General features: G+C 37.8%; 1 protein-coding gene across 1 annotated transcript in view; it reads left to right on the forward strand.

Annotated features, from left to right (window-relative positions):
* The window catches only part of KCNN2 (potassium calcium-activated channel subfamily N member 2), a 135963-nt gene that overhangs the window by 107592 nt on the left and 6305 nt on the right, over nt 1–22066 (forward strand). The window contains exons 6-7 of the mRNA XM_087815497.1: nt 10113–10223; nt 18729–18856. Of these exons, the coding sequence (XP_087671623.1) occupies nt 10113–10223; nt 18729–18856 (239 nt within the window). The remainder of the gene's footprint in view (nt 1–10112; nt 10224–18728; nt 18857–22066) is intronic.

Raw genomic sequence — 22066 nt, forward strand, 5'->3', positions numbered from 1 at the left:
GATGACCATTCCAAGTCCCAGTTTTGGAAAATATAACTTGGGGGTATAATTTAACATTATTTGCCTATAAAAAAATTAGTTTTGTGACCTTTAGAGAACTTTTTTATTATTATAATTGGTATGGTCTATTATATTTACTATTGGATCATTTCCTGAGAAGATAGTATTTTATTATATAATATAATGCTTTGGAAAATAAAATTTGTATGGATGTATTTTTGGAGGGCCCCATAACAAGCCCACAAGGGACCAGAATGATGCTACTTATAAAGAGAGAATAATTGCAGTATTTCCCCCCATGCTTCTTAGAAACAACTTTCTTGGTGTTCCTTTTTGGCAACATGTGCCTCACTTTATTTTTGAATTAGGTATGACTCAGGGTTTGTGCAAACAGCCTCATTTGCCATGGGATCAGGGCCAAATTTAAAGTTAACCTTGCCAGGATTTTGTGGTACTTTTATCTTTCCTCAATTTTTTTGTCTTTAATGTCTCTAGAACAGTCCCTTCAAAGTTTTATCTGACAGCATAAATCTTTATTTAGTTGCTTGAACTTCTTCCTTGCTTAGGTTTCACTAGTTATCTTACTTTGTTTTTGAAATGTAGAAGTTTTAAACAAAAGCAACTTTTAATTGATACAGACACAAAAATGTTATATGCAGTTAAATTTACAGTGATGCGTTCCTGTCCTCTGGGCTCATGGTGAAACAGTCCTTCAGTTCTTGGGCTAAGCAGCTCCAGTCCATCTCCCTCTTAAAGAATAGGCTTATTTCTTCATTGACCCCATTAAAGATCATTTGCTTGCATTTAGAGAAATTCAGTAATCTTTGACTAGCCTATTTGAACTACTATGTGGAGTTGGATTGTCTCTGTCCCTAAGCCAAGACATGGAATCGGGCCACAGCAGTCTTCTGGGGGTGAGCTTCTGGGAGTTGATTACATCCCATGTGAGTTCATGGGGACCAAGGGCTTATGGATGGAGGTTACCTAGAAACTAGCATGGAGAGTGTTGACTGACAATATAGATTTCTACAAAAAAAATATAATTTTTTTTATAGTTCATATAAAAGGTTAGTTTCTTTAAGATAAAATGTGTCTGTTCAGTCAGACAAGTGTTGTTTGCTTTTGTTTTCCAGAAGTTTAAATACCAGTTTGTCACTTTTGAATTATCTGAGCCAGATAGCACTTGTTTTTATTTTAAGCATTCATTTGCCTATTCCCCCTTGGACTTTTGTGATGCATGTTTAGGTAAAATGCTTATTGTCACATTTCCCATGAGTCATCTCTCTGTCTCTGTCTCTCTTCCCCCTGTGGCCTTTAGTAAACTGTGAAAAAGAAATAAAATTTACAACACTCCTGAGAGAGCACAGGGTCATCCCTGAATCATCTTGAATATTATTTCTGAGGTGCTGTGTATCTTTGTGCTTTTATGTTTAGATTTTCTTGTCCTCACGTTTATGAAATTTTGATAGAATTTATACCTTTGTGTATGAGTTTTTTACTTTGGAGTAAAAAAAAGAAGTTGCTCTAAATGCTAATACCTCCAGAGCTTTCCCATTTCAAAAATGTACATGTAAAGAAATTAGTGCTGCTGTTTTTTTTCATATAGCTAATGAAACTAAAGAATTACTTCTTAGCATCATCTTAGATGTTCATATTTTATTGGTAAAACTCAAAATTAAATTGTAATTTAGTAGTTTTAAAGCTGAATTTGTGCCATGAGTTATATTTTGTGAATCCAAGGACATTAAAATTAACCTGCAGTGCTCTGGGCAGAAGTATATTGTTAAACCATGAGGAGAGAGAGTTTCCAGAATATTTCTAAGAAACAAACAAATGGCCTTATCAAAAAAAACCTCTTCTCACCTGAAATGTAAATTGAGAATCCAAGGTAATCACACACAGCTTTTCTTATCATTGTTTAGGTTGTGTTTACAATTTTAGACACACATGATAATGAAATACTAAAATAAGTGGATCTCAGATACTGAAATACTTTAACAGAAATTCCACTGTGATAGATCAAACAAATCAAGAAGAAACTTTCCTTTTACCAAGACCTACCTAATATAGGAACTTAAGAGACAAAGATCTCTTCCTCTCTTGGATATCCTGGATTTAAAGACAGGATCACCTAATAGACCAAGTCACTCGTTGCCCTTCAAGAGAAAGTCACGAACGTTGTATCTTACCTACTTTCTACTTATTTTATTCATCTATTTAAGGAGGCACCAAGGACATGAAGATTTATTATTGTGAATGTCACAATAACCTATGGGATGAATTCTAAATGGCTTTTATTCTTTTTGTCTAAGGTGGTAGGTAGATAACATTGTTCCATTGGGTGTCTTAGCTTTTTGTGAGCACCAGCTAGTTTCTCAGTATCTCCAACTTTATAATAAAATAATTGTTTTGCTTAGCACTTTAAAAAGTTATCCTATCCACCATTTAATATTTGTACATAGATACAACACAAGCTGAAAGTTTTAATTTTTTACCGGTGAATATACAGGGTGGGGCAAAAGTAGGTTTATAGTTGTGAATACGCAAAGCAGAGTTATTCTTGTATTATTTTCCATACAACCAACTGTAAACCTACTTTTTGCCCACCCTATGTATGATGTTTCAAGAGTAGAATAAGCCTCATTGGTAAGAGTAATTTTTTTTCTTTTCTGTAAAATAATAGCAGCTCTTGCCATTTAGTTTCTGGATGATAGAATTTGTTGGCATAATTACCTTTTTACAGAAAGTAGTATCTGCTCATTCCTGGGGACACAGATTATCTGATAAGTGGACCTCTAATAGTGATCTGTAAACCCCTAGACATGTGTGATTTTGACTTTCTGCCTTTGCACTTAAGAATTTTTCCCCCTGCCAGTGGGCATAAAGAGACTAGAGCCATTCCTAGGTGTTGCATGTGTAAATAAGTGAAGAACCCCAGGGTCCTTTTTATATGTGTTACACTATTTGACATGAGATGTTTAATATTAAGTGATAATTTGGAAGAGGTTTTTATTTTACTTTTTTGTTTTTGGCTCTTTCTGGTGTGCTCATTGATCTCATCAGATCAAGTCCCAGTGAAGAGAGAGTATCTTTAAATTCTTAATAGTTCGGTTTGGGGTGGGGCGCAGGGCCGAGCTGCAGGAGGGAATGGTGGGCCTTTGCAGTCTTAAGGCTCAATTCCCCACCAGGCCCCTAAGCAGACCTTCGCTTCTCCCCATGAAAATTTCTTAGGGAATGGATATGACAGCTGTTTTCTCCCAGGTACAGGCGAGCATAGCTGGGAGTTGTGACCTTCTAGCATTCAACTGTTGTTTCTACAACGCCATCTAGTTTTTCTAAACTATCAGCACTTTTAGTTGGCAGAGGTGCCCTTCCCGTCTCTCAGATCGTACACTCACATTGGCACCGTTGCTAATGAGATATAAACCCAGGGATGACTCCTTACTGATGACCGGCTTTACTGAGTACTTCCTTCTTTCCAGCCCAGAGACACAAATGAGCTGAACAGGCAAATCACTCTAAAGGAGATTTGGGTTTCCCAAGCCCAGGTTTTTTCACAACTAAAAAAACCACACATATCTTCTCCCCTCTTATCAGCAAATTTCAACTAGTATTTGAAGATCTTCAGAGGTAAGGCATTTTTATAGGGACAATTTGTCTTCAGAATACCCTTGAATGTTGTTTATTTTTATGGCCTGCAGAGCTCTTGCAAAACTAATGGGATATAATATCAAAGCTGAGTGTTTTATAGAATTTTATTTGCCACAATTGATTGCTTTACATAGTTTTATGAAATAATTATGTATGGCAAGCAAATGCAGTAAAAATGTATTTATTGCTCTAGGATATTGTGCCCGTCAACCCCAGGGACAGAAAAATGGGCAAAGGTTGCAAATGCTCATTTTACCTTTTGTTTGGAGGACAAGTTGATATTTTAAGATGAAATTTAATCTTAAAGTTGTCTAATTAATTTGGTGTATTTTAGATAAAAAGCATAATTTTTTCAAATTAACTATATTTTGAGAAATTTTAATTACTGATACTCTAATAAATTGGCTATCAGTCAAGTTGACCTTTTAAGAGCCACTATACACAGGAGGGATAATTAATGCTAGAAATATTTTGAACATTATAATTTGTTAACAGAGCCATTCTCTGTAGTGAGTATTCTGGAATTTCCCCCAAAATTATAAATTTGGTTACGTTGAATCTTTTTCAAATACCTTCTTTGTGTGCTTTTAAATTTTTTTTCTATTTTTCAATTGCAGTGTACATAAAATATATTAAAGTGTACAATATAGTGCTTAGACATTTATATAACTCAAAAAGTGATCACTCCGATAAGTCTAGTACCCATCGGACACCATAAATAGTTATTGCAATATTATTGACTGTACTCCTTGTGCTGTACTTTACATCCCTGTAACTTTTTATAGCTGGCAGTTTGTACTTCTTAATCCCTTTATCTTTTTTACCCTTCCCCCCAGCTCTGGCAACCATTAGTTTGTTCTCCGAATCTATGAGTTTGTTTCTCTTTTGTTCCTTTATTTTGTTTTTTAGATTCCACATCTAAGTGAAATTATATGGTATTTGTCTTTCTCTGAATTATTTCACTTGGATAAACCTAGAGGGTATTATACTATGAAATTTTACCATTTGTGACATTCTTTTTTATGACCAAGTAATATTCTATTGTATAAACGTACCACTCCTTTATCTATTGATGGACACTTAGGTTGCTTCCATATCTTGGGTATTGTAAATAATGCTGTAGTCAACATAGAGGTTCATATATCTTTTCAAATTAGTGTTTTTAACTTCTTCAGATAAATACCCAGCAATGGAATTGCTGGTTCATATGGTAACTCTATTTTTACTTTTTTTTAAGAAACTTCCATACTCTTTTCCATGGTGCTTGTACCAATGTGCAGTCCCTCCAACACTTGATTTATTGGTAACCATTCTGGGGGGTATAAGACAATATATCTCCTTGTGATTTTAATTTGCAGTTTTCCTGATAATTAGTGATGTTGAGTATATTTTCATATGTCTATTGGCCTTCTGTAGGTCATCTTTGGAGAAATGCCTATTCAGGCCCTCTGACCACTTTTTAATCACGTTATCTGTAGGGGGTTTGGGTGTTAAGTTGTATGAGTTCCTTATGTATTTTGGCTATTAACCCTTTATCAGATGTATCATTGATATCTTCACCCATTCCACCAGTTGTCTTTTCATTTTGTTGATGGTTTTCCTCCCTGTGCAAAACTTTTTAAAAAAATATATCTTCAATTTCAAAGAGGGGAAGGGAGAGAGATAGAAACATCAGTGATGAGAGACTCATTGATCGGCTGCCTCCTGCACGCCCCTCACCGGGGACCGGCCCGCAACCCTGGTGTGTGCCCCGACCGGGAATTGAACCGCGATCTCCTGGATTATAGGTCAGTGGTCAACAGCTGAGCCACACTGGCCGAACTATGCTAAACTTTTTAGTTTGATGTAGTCCCATTTGTTTCCCTTGCCCAAGGAGACATATCCAAAAAAAATATTACTAAGAGCAATGTTAAAAAGTTTACTGCCAATGTTGTTTTCTAAGAGTTCTATGGGTTGGGGTCTTACATAAGCCTTTAACTCATTTTAAGTTTATTCTTGTATATGGTGTAAGAAAGGGATCCAGTTTTCCCAACAGCATTTATTAAAGAGACTGTTTTTACCCCATTGTAGATTCTTGCCTCCTTTATCATAGATGAATTGACCATATATAGGCTAGGGTTTAAATCTGGGCTCTATCTTCTGTTCCATTGATCTATGTTTCTGTTTTTATGGTAATACTGTGCCGTTTTGATTACTGTAACCTTGTACTAGAGTTTGATATGTCAGTGTGCTATTAAAGAAATTTACTTTTCCATAGGTTTGTAGTCCTAAGTTAGTAAAGCTTGATCCCAATGTGGTTTTCAAATGATTCTTGAAAGTATTTGTAGGATCCACATAACCAAGTTACCTAAGTAAAAATATCACTTTTTGAATTTTTCAAATATTACGTGATAAATGATGTTAGGGAAATGAGCAACCTGAACTTCCTTCACCTTCTAGGGGCCAACATGACTTACATTATCACTGCTTTTATGGAGAGGACTATAGCAGAGAAAAGCACTACATTTTAATAATACTCTCCAGGTGATGGGATCAAATATAGCTTATGCTGTCTGATTGCCAGTTCACTGGTCTGGCATAGGGCAATGAGCATTAATAATTACTTATCTTTCCTAAGGACAGGTCTTCTCCCCTCCCCGCCTCTTGGTTGGAACATCTAATTTGTTAGATGACTTTAAAAAAGGTATAGGGTTTCCTTCGCTAATTTAATATATTGTCTTCATATCACAGCTTTCTTCATTTAGTTTTTGGTTGCCTGAGCATCTTGAAGTGGCAGGTTAGCGATTTGCTTAGCTCTTCCTAATAACAAATGAAATGGGAGAAAAGTAATCTGGATACATTTTCTGACTTTGCTGAAAGGAATATGACTCATCTTGTTAAAGCATACAGGGATCTTCATTTCAGAGAGTAACATATGTTAGTCCCAACTGTTTCTGTACCCATTGTGATGATGACAAGCTTTGGAAAAAATGTTGTGAGAGCATATTTACTTTCATCCTTATGAAATGGACACTGAGTGGACATTAACATCATACCATTGCTTAAATTACTATAATCATTAATGTATTGGCAGGAATTTACCCTGAACCTAGAAAGCTTTTGGAGGTGAGCCAGCTTCGTTTTGCATAACTAAAAAAAAAAAAAAAGTTATTTTGAAACCTAATTCCATCTATATCAAACCCTCTTGTGATTTATTAAGAACTTGGGGACTTTATGATTTCTCTAATGAAAATAAGACAGATAAAGAGTAAAGGACTTCGTATTTGAATAATCATGAGGTTAAATTCCTTATGTGGCTCTTGAGGCACAATTTAAAGAGCACAGTTGGAATAATGGAAGGAGGGGCACAGCGAATAGTTTTAATAATTACTAAATTGTCAGACTGACTCGCTTCTCCAGTTTGCAATGAAGGTGCTCATTTTAATGCATAAGACTTTTGGTGAGCTGGGGGACACTCAGCAAGAAATGGGCGAGCAGGAAAAATAGAGCCTAGGAATAAACACAGGTAGAAACCGACTTCCAAAGCACTTAATACCAGTGATTTTCCACTCCTGCTGGGGTTTTGATTTCTTTCCAGAAGGATCGCAGCAGTGGCCGCCCGCCAGGAGAGAACAATACTCAAGTTAGAGTGCCAGCTGCCGCTCAGAGCTCTCCATAACGAGAGCAGGCCCCCAGCTTTCCAGGGCTCTGCTTATTCCCAAGTGAGGCTGCCCCTGAACCTCCGTGACTCACTCACTGAGGAGTCCCCGGCGCACATGCGACAGGTGATCCTGCACAGGAGGCCCTCGCTTAGCGCCACCTCTCAGTGAAACAGCATAGGGCAGTCTTACCATAGGCTAAGTGGTCTAAAGAGTTCATTTCCTCTGGCATCTCAACATGGTAAGGAAATGACTGAACAAAGTGACGCTATTCAAGGACCTGCTGTACTTGTCAAGCAACTGATACACCACATAGTGGGTAGGTCCAGGTGGCTAACCCTCATAGTGTAACATAACTGTTTAGATTCCGTGGCAGTTGTTTTAAAGTCAACAAAATAAGTGTAGCTGCTTCCAAAGGCCATTCTTTTCCTTCACTGGTATCCAGCTCTAAAGTCACCTTGCTTCCATTGTCTACACACCACACAAAATATCAGGGTAACCATCACTCCGGCCCAGACATTTCTGACCCTGTGCTTTCTGTCCTCTGCCTGGACTTGCCTTGTTTATAATTTCCTAAAGGTCTTTGTAAGGAAATGAAATGGCTCTGAGAAAAACCTTTAACTTGCTTGTTCAAAATAGAAAGTAGTAGAAGTTCACCATAATCCCTTCATATCCTTCATCTAAAGCAGTGGCTCTGTTGGAATCACCTGGAAAGCTTTAAAAAATTCTGATACTTGTGTCTTATCTCTGAAGATTAAGGCTTAATTGGTTGGGGGCACAGTCCCTCTGCATTGGAATTTTTATAAACTCTCCAAGTGATTCTAGTCAACGTTGTACCAGTTTAAAATAGGAATAACATTGATTTATTTTGGTAATGAACCATGTTGCTCAATTTTTAAACATTCATACTGTAAGAGTTTATCATATAAAATAAGGTGAACTTTACATTCTTGTTTTGCTTTGAAATATAGGTAAAAGTATTTGGTGGGGGTATATGCCAGTGCTAATTACAGTTCATAACTAAATAATCACTCAGTTGTCTCATTTCTAAAATCGGAGGTTAAACCACATAATGTCTAAATACCTTCTAGCCTCTTTCTCTGATCATATGATCAGTATCACTTCATTTCTGATGATACTGGAGCAAGATGGAAGGAGATATGTATTCAGACAATATCAGCTCATTAATAAGGCCATGTCTTTATGGTCATAATTATTAGGTTAAAGCAAGACAGGGCAAGTGTATTTATTTTCCTTTATTCTCACTCTTGTCCCTCCTGCCAGATTTGTTGTAGCAACTCATTCCTCCTTTGGCCTGTAACTGACTAAATTACATTTATTAATTCAAATAAAATGATTCTATTATTATATAATAAAAGTATGATTCATAAAGAGTACTTTCTAAAACCACAAATTGTCACTTTTTAAATGTATGTTTTTGTATAAGTATTATGTATTTTTTTTAAAGAAAATATAGACTGTACAGAAAAGAACAAAATAAGTTACTGATATTTCAACCACAGAAAGAAACTCTTTCCACAGTTGGGCTTAATTCTTTTTAATTGGGAGCAAATTATAAATACAGTTTTCTAACTTCTTTATTTAAACATTATATTATCTTTAAATATTCTAGAAATAAAATTTTAGTACAGTAATATATTGTGGATATGATATAAGTAATAACCATTCCTCAGTATTAGATGTTTAAGATGCAGACCATCATGTTTTTAAGGTACAGAGTTGCTATTATACATAATGATTTTTTAGGCCTACTGCATGGGAGTTTAAAGCTCTTGCATGGCTATCCAGTGAGTACTCTGCCATTTTGACTAACATAAAGGGGTTGCTATTAAAAACTAGTTTAAAAAGACCCACAAGTACTGTAACATCTCATTGTTTGTGCCCCTTTTCAGTGGGCTCTTGCCCGAACCCTCCTGTTCAGTGTTACCTGCCCACTGAGACAGCTTGGTAATCACTGCTCTGTGGTCCTTTCGGGGATGAGATTCTGTGTGGTGCTCCGGGCTTCCCTTTCACAGCACCCGAGGCAGAGCCTCACCCAGGGGGCCCTTCCCTACCTACCAACCGGTTGCCTGTGTGCAGGTGCAGTGAAGTGGCTGAAGCAGCAGGCCCTTGCCTAGGCTCTCCCGTAGGTGGCCAGCCTTGCTTCCTGACCCTCTATGGAGTCAGCCAAGATGACCCCCGCTTCATGATTTGGAATGGGTGCACCTTGATCATGAAGCAGGAGGACTGTCATCTCTGGTAAACCCCTAGAAGAGTAGGATGGTTCTCTCTTACCTTCAGCACTTCATATACCTGTTGTCCAGGTTCAGATCTTTCTGTTGTGTGTGTAGAACAGTTTGAAGTTGTACAATGCATCTCTTTATTCCCAGTATACCACAGTTGATGGGCCTGGAGACCTGCTGAACTTACTTTGAGAAAGGATTATGAAATATTACTTTTAGACAATTCTTATTTTTATTTAATTTATTCATTGATTATTTGTCTCTGTTATATGTAGAGGTATATAACTGATTTACTATTTTTAAGAAGTCTGAAAATTCAGCAAGTTGCTTTTTATCACCTATATTTTATGATTAAAATATGTTTGATTCACATATTATGCTTCAGTTATTAACATATATGAACTAAGATTTTTTTGATCTCACTATAAAGGCACACTGCTTGTTGATTATGTATTTTCTGTAGTACTTATTGAAGACACTAAATACTATAGTTCATTTATCTCCAGATACTTATGTACTTGGTGCTAAACATGTTCTAAAGTAATAACTCTTTGGGTTTCTCTTTTCTCCTGGTTTACAGGGTGCTGGTTGCACAGCCCTGGTGGTAGCTGTGGTGGCAAGGAAGCTAGAACTTACCAAAGCAGAAAAGCACGTGCACAACTTCATGATGGATACTCAGCTGACAAAAAGAGTAAGTCACCACCCAGTATCTACAAAAGGAATATTATTGTGGGTTTTATCAGTGTTGGGTAATATGCTTTTTATTTTGATCTCTGAAGCTAAAATGACATGATTTAAAAAATTAAGGTAGTCTTGGAACCAATTTCATGCTTTCACATTTTGAGAAGAAACTCTTCCTAACTTTAGGTCAGTTAGGAAATAATTGAACAACCTTGGTATTTACTCAGGATAAAAATAGGCCCCATAAATCTTTAAAAATAGGCATTCTTAACATTTCAGTTTTCAGTACACAAGAAGAGACCAATATTGGATTGAACAGGAAGGAACACAGTGTCAGTGTAATTCAGAAATTTTATGGGAAGGTGATTCAGCAAATATTTTACTGAGCTTCTATAAGCCAATCATTTTTCCAAAGCCTGGGGTTGCAAAGACAAAGAAGAAGCAACCCCTGATATTTAGAGCTCTAAGGTGTGGGGGCAGACACAGACTCTTTCCATGACTTAAAGGCTATCACAGAGATATTAAAAATAGCATAGCATGCAGAGGGGAAATCAATGTCCAATTATAAAGACTATAGGAAAGTAGTAATCACGTTTGTAGACCACTCACCCTGTGCCAGCCGTATGCATAAACCTGTTTCATCTTCAAAGCAGCTTCATGAGGGCAGTGCTGGTATTAGGCCTGTTTTTAAATGTGGAAGCCAAGTTGCAGATTAGGTAACTTGCTCAGAGTCATTATATCGAGGAGGAAAGCCATATAAAAGGAAAAATACTTTTAGCCTCTCTTTATAGTCACTTGAGATACCAAAATACCCAAAACTTATTTTATAGCAGTGCCATCTTGCTACATAACCACTTCCCAAAGTAGAATGTAATCAAGCTGTCATTAAAATAACAAAATACATTGTCATTTTGTACCTTCACTCATAAAAGAATCAAGAGAGATTTCAGGTAGAGTTGCAAATTTCAGTGCTTTTACTCACTTTTGAGTTTGGTTCTGTGTTTAAAAGTAATCATGTTTAATTTGGTAAAAGACTTCCTAATAGATCAGTCACTTTAATGCACATTTCATTTATTTGGATAATATTTCTGAAATGGAAAGATGAATTCCAGTTGCCTTGCAAAATTGTCTTAAATTATGTCTCACCTATCAGACACTATTGTGAGACTTCATTGCAGTTAGTAAGTCTACATATATCCTAGATCAGGGGTGGGAAACCTTTTTTCTGCCAAGGGCCATTTGGATATTTGTAATATCATTCGAGGGCCATGCAGCCTAAAAATTAGCTATGAGAAAAGCTCATAGGTTTATTGAATTTCGAGTCCTACCTGTGGTTGCCTTGGCAGAGCCAGACCTTCCCCACTCGTGTTCTAGATGATCAAAGCCATGCAGATGCCAAGCTTTTGTACTGGATTCACCACTTTACACATTTTCATTCATTCATTCTTCAAACTCATTTCTAAATGTCACAGAAAATCATGTGGAGAGTAGAGGGAGAGAGGTAAATGAGTCGAATGAAGATTAGGGTTCTTGTCATTTCCAAAGATATACTAGGAAATGAGAATACACTCAGATTATTAGTCCACTCCTAATCCAAATTGTAGTAGATGTTTTGTATATCTCATCCTGTGCTTGTTTGGATGAGGTCTGTACTGTGCAATTTATGTTTGTGACAAATTGTACAATATCTAAAAAATCCTTCTAAATAATTTTACCATGAAATTATACATTATATTCTGTCACAGGAATTAAGTTAATGCCACACTTAAGATATTAGGCAGAAAAATACCTTAAAACACCATATATATGTGCATATAAATCTTTCTAACAATAAACACAAAATGCGACAGAATCACAAATGAGAAAAACAGTTATGTTTAGGCAGATTTTCCCCTGGTTCACAAGCAGGTATTTAGTTTTAGCTTTTAGTTTAAGAAAGTATTTAATTTCTTTACATTTACTTTGGGATATTGATAGACCATATTATTGAAGCATTTTAGAAAAGACAAAGGCTTTCATTTTGAAATCTACAGTATAACATTGCTATACTGCCTTTGAAGATTTTTGTGCAATTCCAAGATCTTCCCATTCCTTGTTGGTTTTTAGTTTAGTTATTACTTCGGCACCATTGGCCTTTTGGACTAGATATTTCTTTGTTGTGCAGGACTTTCTTGTGCGTTGTTGGATGTTTAGCAGCATTTTGGCCTCTACACACTAGATGCCAGTAGAAATTCCCCACACACACACTGTGACAACCCAAACTGCCTCTAAACATTGCCAGATGTCCCCTACAAGTACAAAATCCCCCCAGTGAGAACCACTGCTTTAGCTTGTTAGTCCCCACGGATTCAGAGTCTGAGGTAGTTCCTTTTTACAGGTAATCTTGGAGTGTACTGAATTTATTGTAATCTCTTTCCTGGGAACAATAAGATATTCATTTAACAAAAATATACTGGGTACCTAATGTAGTCAGGGTCTGTGTTAGCTGCTGGGGATAAAGAGCTGAAACATCATATTCCAGGACTCAGAGAAAGTTACGCTTTTATAGTACTGTTCTTTTAAGGAAATCCGATGAAGGCTCTTGTTTTTTTCTGTGCTTCGCAGAAAAAAATGCACTTGTGTCCTTTCTCATGAGAGCCTTACAGTCCAGTCCAGCTCCCTTTAGAGGACTGTGAATCCTGGATCTAGATGACCTTCCTTTGATTTTTACCCATTTCCCCAAACTGACCAAGTTTTCTGTTAGGTTCTTATATACTTTAGATAAACTCCATATAGATAATCTTTTGTTATGAGTCAGACTGTTTGAAAAAAGCTTTTCTAGTAAGAAATACTGTTCTAGTTTCACATTCTCCATGAGGCTTCAGTAATTCTATTTACCTCATTACTACTTAAAAGGGTAGCTACTTTGCAGTATTTCTTGGGACCAGAGTCTTACAGGTCTGAGAAGACTCTCCGGCAGGCTTGCTGACAGATCGGTTTTTATAGGCAAGATGTCACTAAGTACAGGTACAAATGTTTAAATAGGCATAGAATCAAAGGTAAATTTCTAGCTTAGGATACTCATTATAGCCAATACAATATTTGAAAAGAATAGTTTTTTTCAAAACTGCATTTATTTTATACAAAGTCGTCAACTTAATGAGTGTCGTTTACTTGAAACTCGATTCCATTTGGTTGTTTGTGGAATGTCTAAATGAGCCCATTTATAATTTTTAACTTTTTAAATAAGTCTAAAATACTGAGTGATTTCTGGGGAATAACCAAGAGTAAACGAGGAACTAAAAACCATATATATTTACTAAGATGAAAGATTAAAACTACAAATTCAAGGCTGCTATTTTTTGTTAGAGAAAAATTCAGCTATCCCCTGAAAACAATACATAGAACAAATCCTGTTTTCTGATCGTCAACAGAGGTAATGGGCACAGACATTCTGAAATCTGAATATGACTGTAAAATAAAAGCAATCTGGATGTTAAGAGATTACTCTTCTAAGCACAAATGTCCCGTTCCAAAGCTTGCATTGTAATTGTGTATCTTAACTGAACTGAACAATTAAATTTCCATGAAAAAATTATCCATCACATGTAAATTTTCAGAGGAACAATCTTATAAATTGTTTTTCTCTGTGACTACCTTGACCACATAAAATACTATGTTTGAAAGTAGAGCACACTATTCATGGTGCACCAGTGTGAAGGAAGATTGTTTTATACAATTCCAAAAGTTTACATGACACTCTAATTTAGAGTGGCCAATAGGTACATGTACACAGAATAATCTGATGCTTTCCAAATGAAAGCATCATAGCAATAACTTATCACTGGGCTCAGTGAGACAGGACCAGCTATCTAAAAGATTTGCAGTTTATCACCTCACAGAGGTAGTGTTTATCATGCTATATCTTTTGGAAATACATTATTACTATTCATTTATGTCTGAACCAAGAAGAAATCTTGGAGTTCAGCTCTCTGAATTCTTTCATTTTGGAAAAACATGATTTTTAAAGTAGCTAAATGTACCACAAAGGATAATTATACATATTAATGTCCACTGTGGGTGTTTCCAATCCTGTTAAGAATTCTCATAAGATCCATAATAAGAACACTATTATGTGGTTATATAATTTTATTTCTTGTGTGTCTTTTAACAAGTGAACAGGAATTCTAAAGAGGATTGATTCTATGCAGCTCTTACATTGTCCTTGGCTACACAGCCCAGTGGGTTAAAACATAAAATGAATGGATTCCTTGGCCTTACCCTGTTCCATAGTCACAACATTCACCGTGCCCCGGGAACCTGATCTGAAGGAGAACTGGGTGGGCCAGGTTGGAGCCCCGAGGACATCCATGGCAGCTGCTGTAGGGGCCCTGAGAGCACATGACATCCTGGGGCATAGGCTCAGTGGCATTGTCTGCATTTGTCCAGGCATCACCCTCAGCATGTGCGGCAACATTTTACTGTAGTTTTCAGGATGAGAGGCAAGAAACTCTCCTGCTGGGGTGGGAGTGGGGGGTTGTGGAAAAGATGAAAGGGACAAAAAGTACGAATTGACAGTTGTACAAATAGTCATGGGGATATGAAGTGCAGCATAGGAAATATAGTCAGTAATATTGTAATGACTATTTGGTGTCAGATGGGAACTAGACTTACCGGGTTGATCACTTCAGAGGGTATAGAAATGTCTAATCACTATGTTGTACGCCTGAAACTAATATAATATTGTACAACTGTAATTTAAAAATAAATTTTAATGAAACGGTTCTCTTTAAAAAACAAAACACAAAACTGTCCTGCTTCTTAAATCAGAGGTGATGTTCCTTTCTCTCACTTTTGGGAAGAGTGGAAGTGCTGCACTTAAGCCTCTGAAGGGAGGGGCACGAGGAAGAAAAAGCAATATAAGTTGAAAAAGCTTCACAGTAATATAAAGCAAAGAAAGCTATAAACAAAGTGCCTTTTAAACAGCGCTCGCATTACATGTGTCATTTACGGTTGAACAAAGCAAATTGTCAGTTAAAAGTCTATCAGCTTTAAGTGCTTTCTGTGGTTTGTAAAGTATTGTTACACTTTATGGCTTTAATATTTATAATTACCCATGAGTCAGCAATATAACATTTCATATCCTTTATACCCATGAAAGTGGGTTTAAGGCATCGTGGTAAGTAGTATTACTTTTAAGAGTATGAATTATTTTTAGGGTTTTGTTTTCTCAAATTATTATTAAAACATCTGATTATTAATATGCTTTTCACAATTTTTCTGATAAAAGATTTGAATTGGAGTTGAGCATGAGTGAGGCAGAACAGATGTTCTTCCTATTTTCCATTTCTCCTGTGTGTATGGAGTGGGGGGGCAGAGTCCTTTCCTGTTAAACACCTCCTCTCACTCTCATTTTTTGAAGTATAGGAAATAAGTGAGATTTCATAGTTGTGTTGCCCATTAACTGGCACTAGAATCATTACAGCTACTAAATTTTTGAGGTATATCTGTGAATCCCTTGTACAAACCATCATGGTATCTAGCACATAGTGGAGACTCAATAAATATATTGAATTAATGAATGGAAATGCAGTGACCCATTTAGATCCTAGATCTCTTCTCTAACCTGTACAATCTTCTTATTAGAGGATCCTTTAGCTGATAAATATGCATTTGTGGTTCATGATTAAAAGTGTTGATGATGCAAATTATATGTACCCTTGTGCCAAATTTAACCCTGGAGACATTTATTTCATGTCAGCTAGGCCCAAAGCACTGAGCTAGGGAGACAGGTTTCTGACATGGCCCCTGCCCTCTAAGAATTTGTGAACATCCTGGGGAAGGGAGTAGAGGCTCCAGGGTTGTATTGTTAAATGACTGACCTGACTATAGTGTTCTTAATGTGCAAACAAAGGACACTTTCCTTCCAGATTCACTTCTCTTTCTTGCTCATGATCAGAAATGCATAGACCTGCTTCTCTCCCAGCTTTTCCTGTAAGTTTGCAGATCACTTTCATGTAACAACTCCCCACAGTTCAAACCTGTAAAACACTGAAGTCTTCTCTGCCTGTCAGCTGTTCCCATTCAACCCAGGAGGGACTGGAAACACACCTGAGCATTAGGCAGAAGATAAGTTTTTCTATTCTTGGATGTATTGTTTTGTGGCTCCTATTTTGAAAAGTGGAAGTTAAATTTGAAGCTTTAAGAGTTTAATTCCTATGTTTTAAAACCTATTAGGGAATTGGAAAAGGGAATGTTTCAACATAAATGCATACATATGAATACTTGACTTTCAAATGAGGAGTCGGCGTCAGTGTCAGCTAACACTAGTAAATACAAATACTATAACATAAGGCCTCTGGCATCACCTGCCCCGCTGAACTCTGAAATTGAGGTTCTCTATTCCCCTTCAGCTGTCCCCCCACCATCCGCAAGGGAATCACTGAAAATACATGAAGGACAAGCATTGACTCACCTTTGTAAAAGTTTACAACTTTAGTAATTTGGCATTTGCTATTTGTACTGGGTGGTGCAAAAGTAGGTTTATAGTTGTTCTTCATGGAAAAATAATATAATAATAGATAATAATACCAGAATAAACTCTGTTTCACGTACTCACAACTGTAAAACTACTTTTGCCCCTGTAGGGAATCCAAACTAAAATCAGTTGCTATGTTCTATTCCAAACATTGCTATGTCCAGCTGCTGTGTTCCCGTTCATCAGTTTTCACCCCATTTCCTAGCTTCCCCATCAGCCTGGGTTCTAGGTTCCTCCTCCGTCCCAGACTGATTAAATCATCGAGGGGCGATCCACCAGGGTCCTTACTGGTCTTCCAGGCAGCAACAGCTGGTGGAGACAGCTAATGGAGAATTGAGACCTCCCTTAGCTGGCCCCTCACCTTCCACACAGGCAAGGGCCTATCCCAGCCCCAGGCAGTGCTGGCCAGTCACTCCCACTGTCTTCCTAAAAGCCAAATCCTCAACCCTTGACAATGTATGCTATGCCCAGTTCCTTACCTTTGAAAAGGGCGTAAAAGGGTCTGATGGAAAAGCCTTCTGAAAGGTGACTCCTGCATCTGTGAGGGAGGGAAATACGTTTCCATGAGAATGAAGAGCCAAGGATTACCTGGAACACCTTTGAACTTCACTGTGGATGACGTTCCTCATTCACACCGCTGGTGCTCAGCATCTGAACACTCCGGTCTTTTCTCTGTGGGTTTAGAATGCTGTCCATGCAGAGGCTAATGAAGGTTCCGAGGATGGGACCCAAGTCACTCCTAAAAGCAGTTATAGGAAACCAGTCATTTTCTTAAAATGGGTCCTAGTGAAACAGTTTTACTCAAAAATAAAACTTTTCAGCGCTATGAAAAAGGATGTTTTCTTTGCTAATGTGAAAAATATACATATATACATTGGCCCATAATTTTAGTGTAATTCTAAGGTTCTTCCTTATTGTAAATCTGAGAGCTTAAGAGGACTTTAATAATAATTTTCTCTAACCTCACATAATGGAGAGGAAATTAAAGTTCTACAAAGTTAGCTAGTCTCCTTGACAGCACTTGGTGAGTACAAAGTCAAGAACTTACTCCAGCCCAGCTCATTCATTGTTGTCTTCCCCGCCACACTGACTGCAGCTGTCCATGTGAAACATCTTTATGCATCACTCAAATGAATTAAGTGGAACAGCTTCTTAGAATATGTAATTAACAACAAGAAACAGAGGTGAAAGCCCTGCATCTTCAGGTCCTGTAGCGTGAGCAAGGAAGAGAACAAATCTGTCCTTGGCTGGCACCTTTATCAGGTTCCAGGGTGTTTTTTTTTAAGACGTTAATCAAGAAAGCAAGTGACTGAATATCTCTAGGAAGTAGTCACGCCTTCCATCAGCTGCAGGAGGTCTTGGCAGTGTTACGGTAATGCTTTCATTCTCAGGTTTGTCCTATTCATTTGAAATGCAGTATGTTTAAATTACCAACAAAATCATAACATAGACACTCTGTCAATTAATTAAATGTGCTAACAAGCATGCAGTCTGCTAAGAGACTCTGGGAGGCTAGAGGACTGGGTCCCCTGTACATTCAGCAGTGGAAACAACGCAGTTCTTCTGTAGTGTGCAGCCAGAAATGGCAGTGAGCTCACAAAGGACAAGATTAACCTTGGCCTCTGGCATGCTGCCTTTTCCAGGGAAATGAAGAATGCAGAGAGCACAATTGCAGTACAAGGTGGAGAAATAAGCACCTCTTCATTAAAAAAAAAAAAAAAAAAAAGTGGTTGAATGAAAATAAAGTCCCTAACAGAGTTTAGCCCAGGAAGAGATCAGTAGCTCCCTAATATTTCAATTTAAATGCTGTTCCCACACAGGTACAGGTACTTTTTAAAGCTCTTAGATTCATGCAAAATAGTTTTTTTGAGACGTTAGTTACTAAACAGAGCTAGAGCTTGTCATGATCATGGGGATGAAGAATGTGCCCACCAGCAAAGTTGCAAAGGATTCTGCTTTGGAATTCATCAACTGCTTTTCTGTTTGTTTTCTCAACAGGTGAAAAACGCAGCTGCCAATGTACTCAGGGAAACATGGCTAATTTACAAAAATACAAAGCTAGTAAAAAAGATAGATCATGCAAAAGTAAGAAAACATCAACGGAAATTCTTGCAAGCTATTCATCAGTAAGTACCGTTTTTCATTTCCATCCTGCTCTTGTGTCTCTAGGTTTTAATTCTAGCACTTTGCTATTTTCTCATAAGGGAGGAAAAAAGAAAATGCCATCAGGCTTATTCCCAGAAGACGGTATTTGGCAATTTAATAATTTTCATAAATGAAATCCTCAGGAAAGTTGTCAGTTCTTGTATGATTAAAAATCATTTATTATTGGGAGAATAGTCATTTAATATATGTAGTAATTTAATGTCTTCTCAGTTTCTTTAGAAGCAATAATTTCAGTAGAAGCAATAATTTCAGTTAAAATTGTATTGCTTAATTTAACTTATTTATTCATATAGTTTGCTCTAAGATGTTCAGTTTGTAACTACTGCAAAATCTTGAAAAGAATTTAACATTTGATAATCTATTTGGATTTTTTTAATATACTGCCTAGCATCTTTATATGAAGGTAGTACTACAATTGATTTAATACTTGAATTTTTAAATGAATTTTTAATCAGGACTTAGGGGATTTCCTATATGCTACTTGTTCATTATAGATTTTCTAGTTCCTATAGGCCCTGTACTCTTATCATTACTCTGACTGTATCCAGGCCACCAGAGTTCGTCTTTCATGACATTCCATTGCTATACCATATAACTATCACACACACATCTAGTGGGTTTCAGTGAATCTGAAAGCACCAGTTCTTTCTCCCCCGGGCTGGCAGCATCCTCATCGCAAGTACATTCCCGTGGGTGTCCATTATGCCATGAAGACTTGCTCTCATGCCATTTCCAAATGGGGAGGAGCAGACATGGTCACATTTGTGGGTCAGGAAAGTGGCTTTCCTCATGCAGCCTCCCGGGGTACTTGTGGAAAGATGGGGAAATACCAGGTCTTGGCTGTACAGTGAACTGGGTCTTCACGGTGCTAACATAGCAGCTAAAAAGTCTCAGAGGCTCAAGTTTTTATCTTATATATTTAGGTAATTTGTGGGTCATATTACACTAACATTCTGTGGGGAATCACTAAGCATTCATATTACCCTTTTACCTGTACAGCCAACTTTCCTTTTTAACTAAGTATCATTGAAAATGTGGAATGTCTATAACTGTGGCCGTATATGTACTATGTAGAAATTGCAGCTTTTTAATGAACAGAAATGTCACGTACTGAGATCTAAACTAGAGGGAGACTGTACACGTGGTGGAGTAGCTGACCAACAGTGCCAGTCACTCACGCTCATTTCCTTGCTGCCACCAACACCAAAGTGACATAATTTCTCCTTTAGCTCTGTAACTCGACTAGATGCACAGCTATGCTGCTTACCCCATAAGGCTAGGATTTCGTAAGTCTAGGATTTTAAGATAATATTCCTTTAAAGTCTGGGAAAGAGTAAAAGCGAAGAGCACAGAGAGTAACGTTGTATTCGATGTGGCTCACGAGAGTTGCTATCTGGGGCTCACAGCTACCTTTGTGACTGAGTCCCACCACCTAGGAGCACTTGCCTAGACATCTCGATTCCCTGACACTTAGAGCTAAGAGAGTGAGACCCCTGAGTGATGCTGAACCATCACTTCTGCTCTTATCAGGCCTGTTCCCCAAGGGTCACCTGGCACAGCTCTCCTACCCCCCTAAACACAGTAACCCCAACATTCACACAGAGGTACTCATGGTATGCTGTGGAGAAATCATTATCTGCACTTTTAATGTTCCAAGACTAATCTATGTTAAAATATATTAAATACATTAAAGAGAAAACTCACCTGTGTGGGTGTGAGACGATGTGGGAGTGGGAGAGGTCAGTCCGTCTCCGTGTCCAGCAGCCACACATCCCGTCTCCTCCAGGATAGTACTTGTGTCCCTTTCTATCGATATAACCTATTAAATATATAATTAAATGTAATTTGCCTTTGATGCTTTGGATAAATTTTTGTCTCACGAAAAACTTTTTAAAAATGCTTTCAGTTTTTTGTAATATAATTCTGTAGCCACATGTAAATGGTGGGTATTTATATATTGTCACAGCTCTTAAGTTCTGAATACATTCACAGTCAAAAACTTGGGGGACAATTTAGGGGTGTTCACTGTACAGTCTTTTCAACTTTGCTATAGGTTTGAAAATTTTCCTAATAAAATGTTAGTTCACCAAAAGATTTCTTTTCCTAAGTTTAAAAGCTGCCCCTAAGCTGTCAGCGCACTGACCCGATCCTAAGGGCTGGGGCTCCTTCCGCATGCTTCCTTTGGATAGAGTAACAGGAAACCACGTGTGATTCCTCTGCTTCTTTCGGGCATTTCTCATTGTTTCTTCTGCAGCAACGTATTCAAGCAACTCAAAAATGTTCTGAATTGTTTTATAAATTAGTCTTGGGGTTATTAGGTTTCCTTTGAGGTGGGAGGGACCTTATACTTTGTGGAAAAGTACATCTGAGAATTTCTGTGGGCTGGGTTTGGCTAGTTTATTCTAATCATGCGTAACTATCTTTCATTTTAAGTTAGCCACGTCCTAAGGGAAAGCACACAGGGCTCGATTCCCAAGGGCAAGGTCTTCGTTGCCCTGTTCCACCCAGTGAGACTGTCAGCCTCGCGTGTCAGCGCCGGGTGAAGGCAGATCGTGCGAGTGGAGGGAAAATCGACAAATTCATTTGCTAGCGCTCTCCTGGCCTCTCCTATTCCGATTTGCCCTGGGAGCTTTTTCAGTAGCTCTCTGTCCCCTTCTGCCAGCCCCCTCTGTCAGGTCTTCTCTTTGCCCAGCGTCGCAGCCTTTGTCCCCAGCGGGCTGCATCCACTTCTCAGGAACGTGCGGGTCTTTGTGGTCACTCGGTGCCACGAAGCGCTCTGCTTCTACAGCCTTTCACCCTTTTTCTGGTAGCAGCTTTAACTTTAACGTTTATCGTTCTTCTATTTTAACTCTAGACCCATCAGTCAGCATAACTTGTCTGAGAGCCAAGAGATTCAGTAAACATAATTCCTATAACAGAGTGTTGCATTACCTACCTTTCAGAATGCCAGGCTTCTAAACAGCCCCAACTCAGAAAGGACGTACACCTTCAAAAAGCCCCACAAACCATTATAATCCTACTGTTCAGAATATTGGCCTTTTAACCAGATCACATCACATTAGGCAAAAATGTTTCCTATCCTGTCTCAGAGAGGCCAAGATGACAATCATGTAAGTTCTTCCTTCTGAACTCTAGTTCTGGAGGAAACCGTGGGCTTTCAGGTGGGGGAA

Source organism: Miniopterus natalensis, chromosome 3 (assembly GCF_054644295.1).
Source record: "Miniopterus natalensis isolate mMinNat1 chromosome 3, mMinNat1.hap1, whole genome shotgun sequence".
Classification (NCBI taxonomy): Eukaryota; Metazoa; Chordata; class Mammalia; order Chiroptera; family Miniopteridae; genus Miniopterus; species Miniopterus natalensis.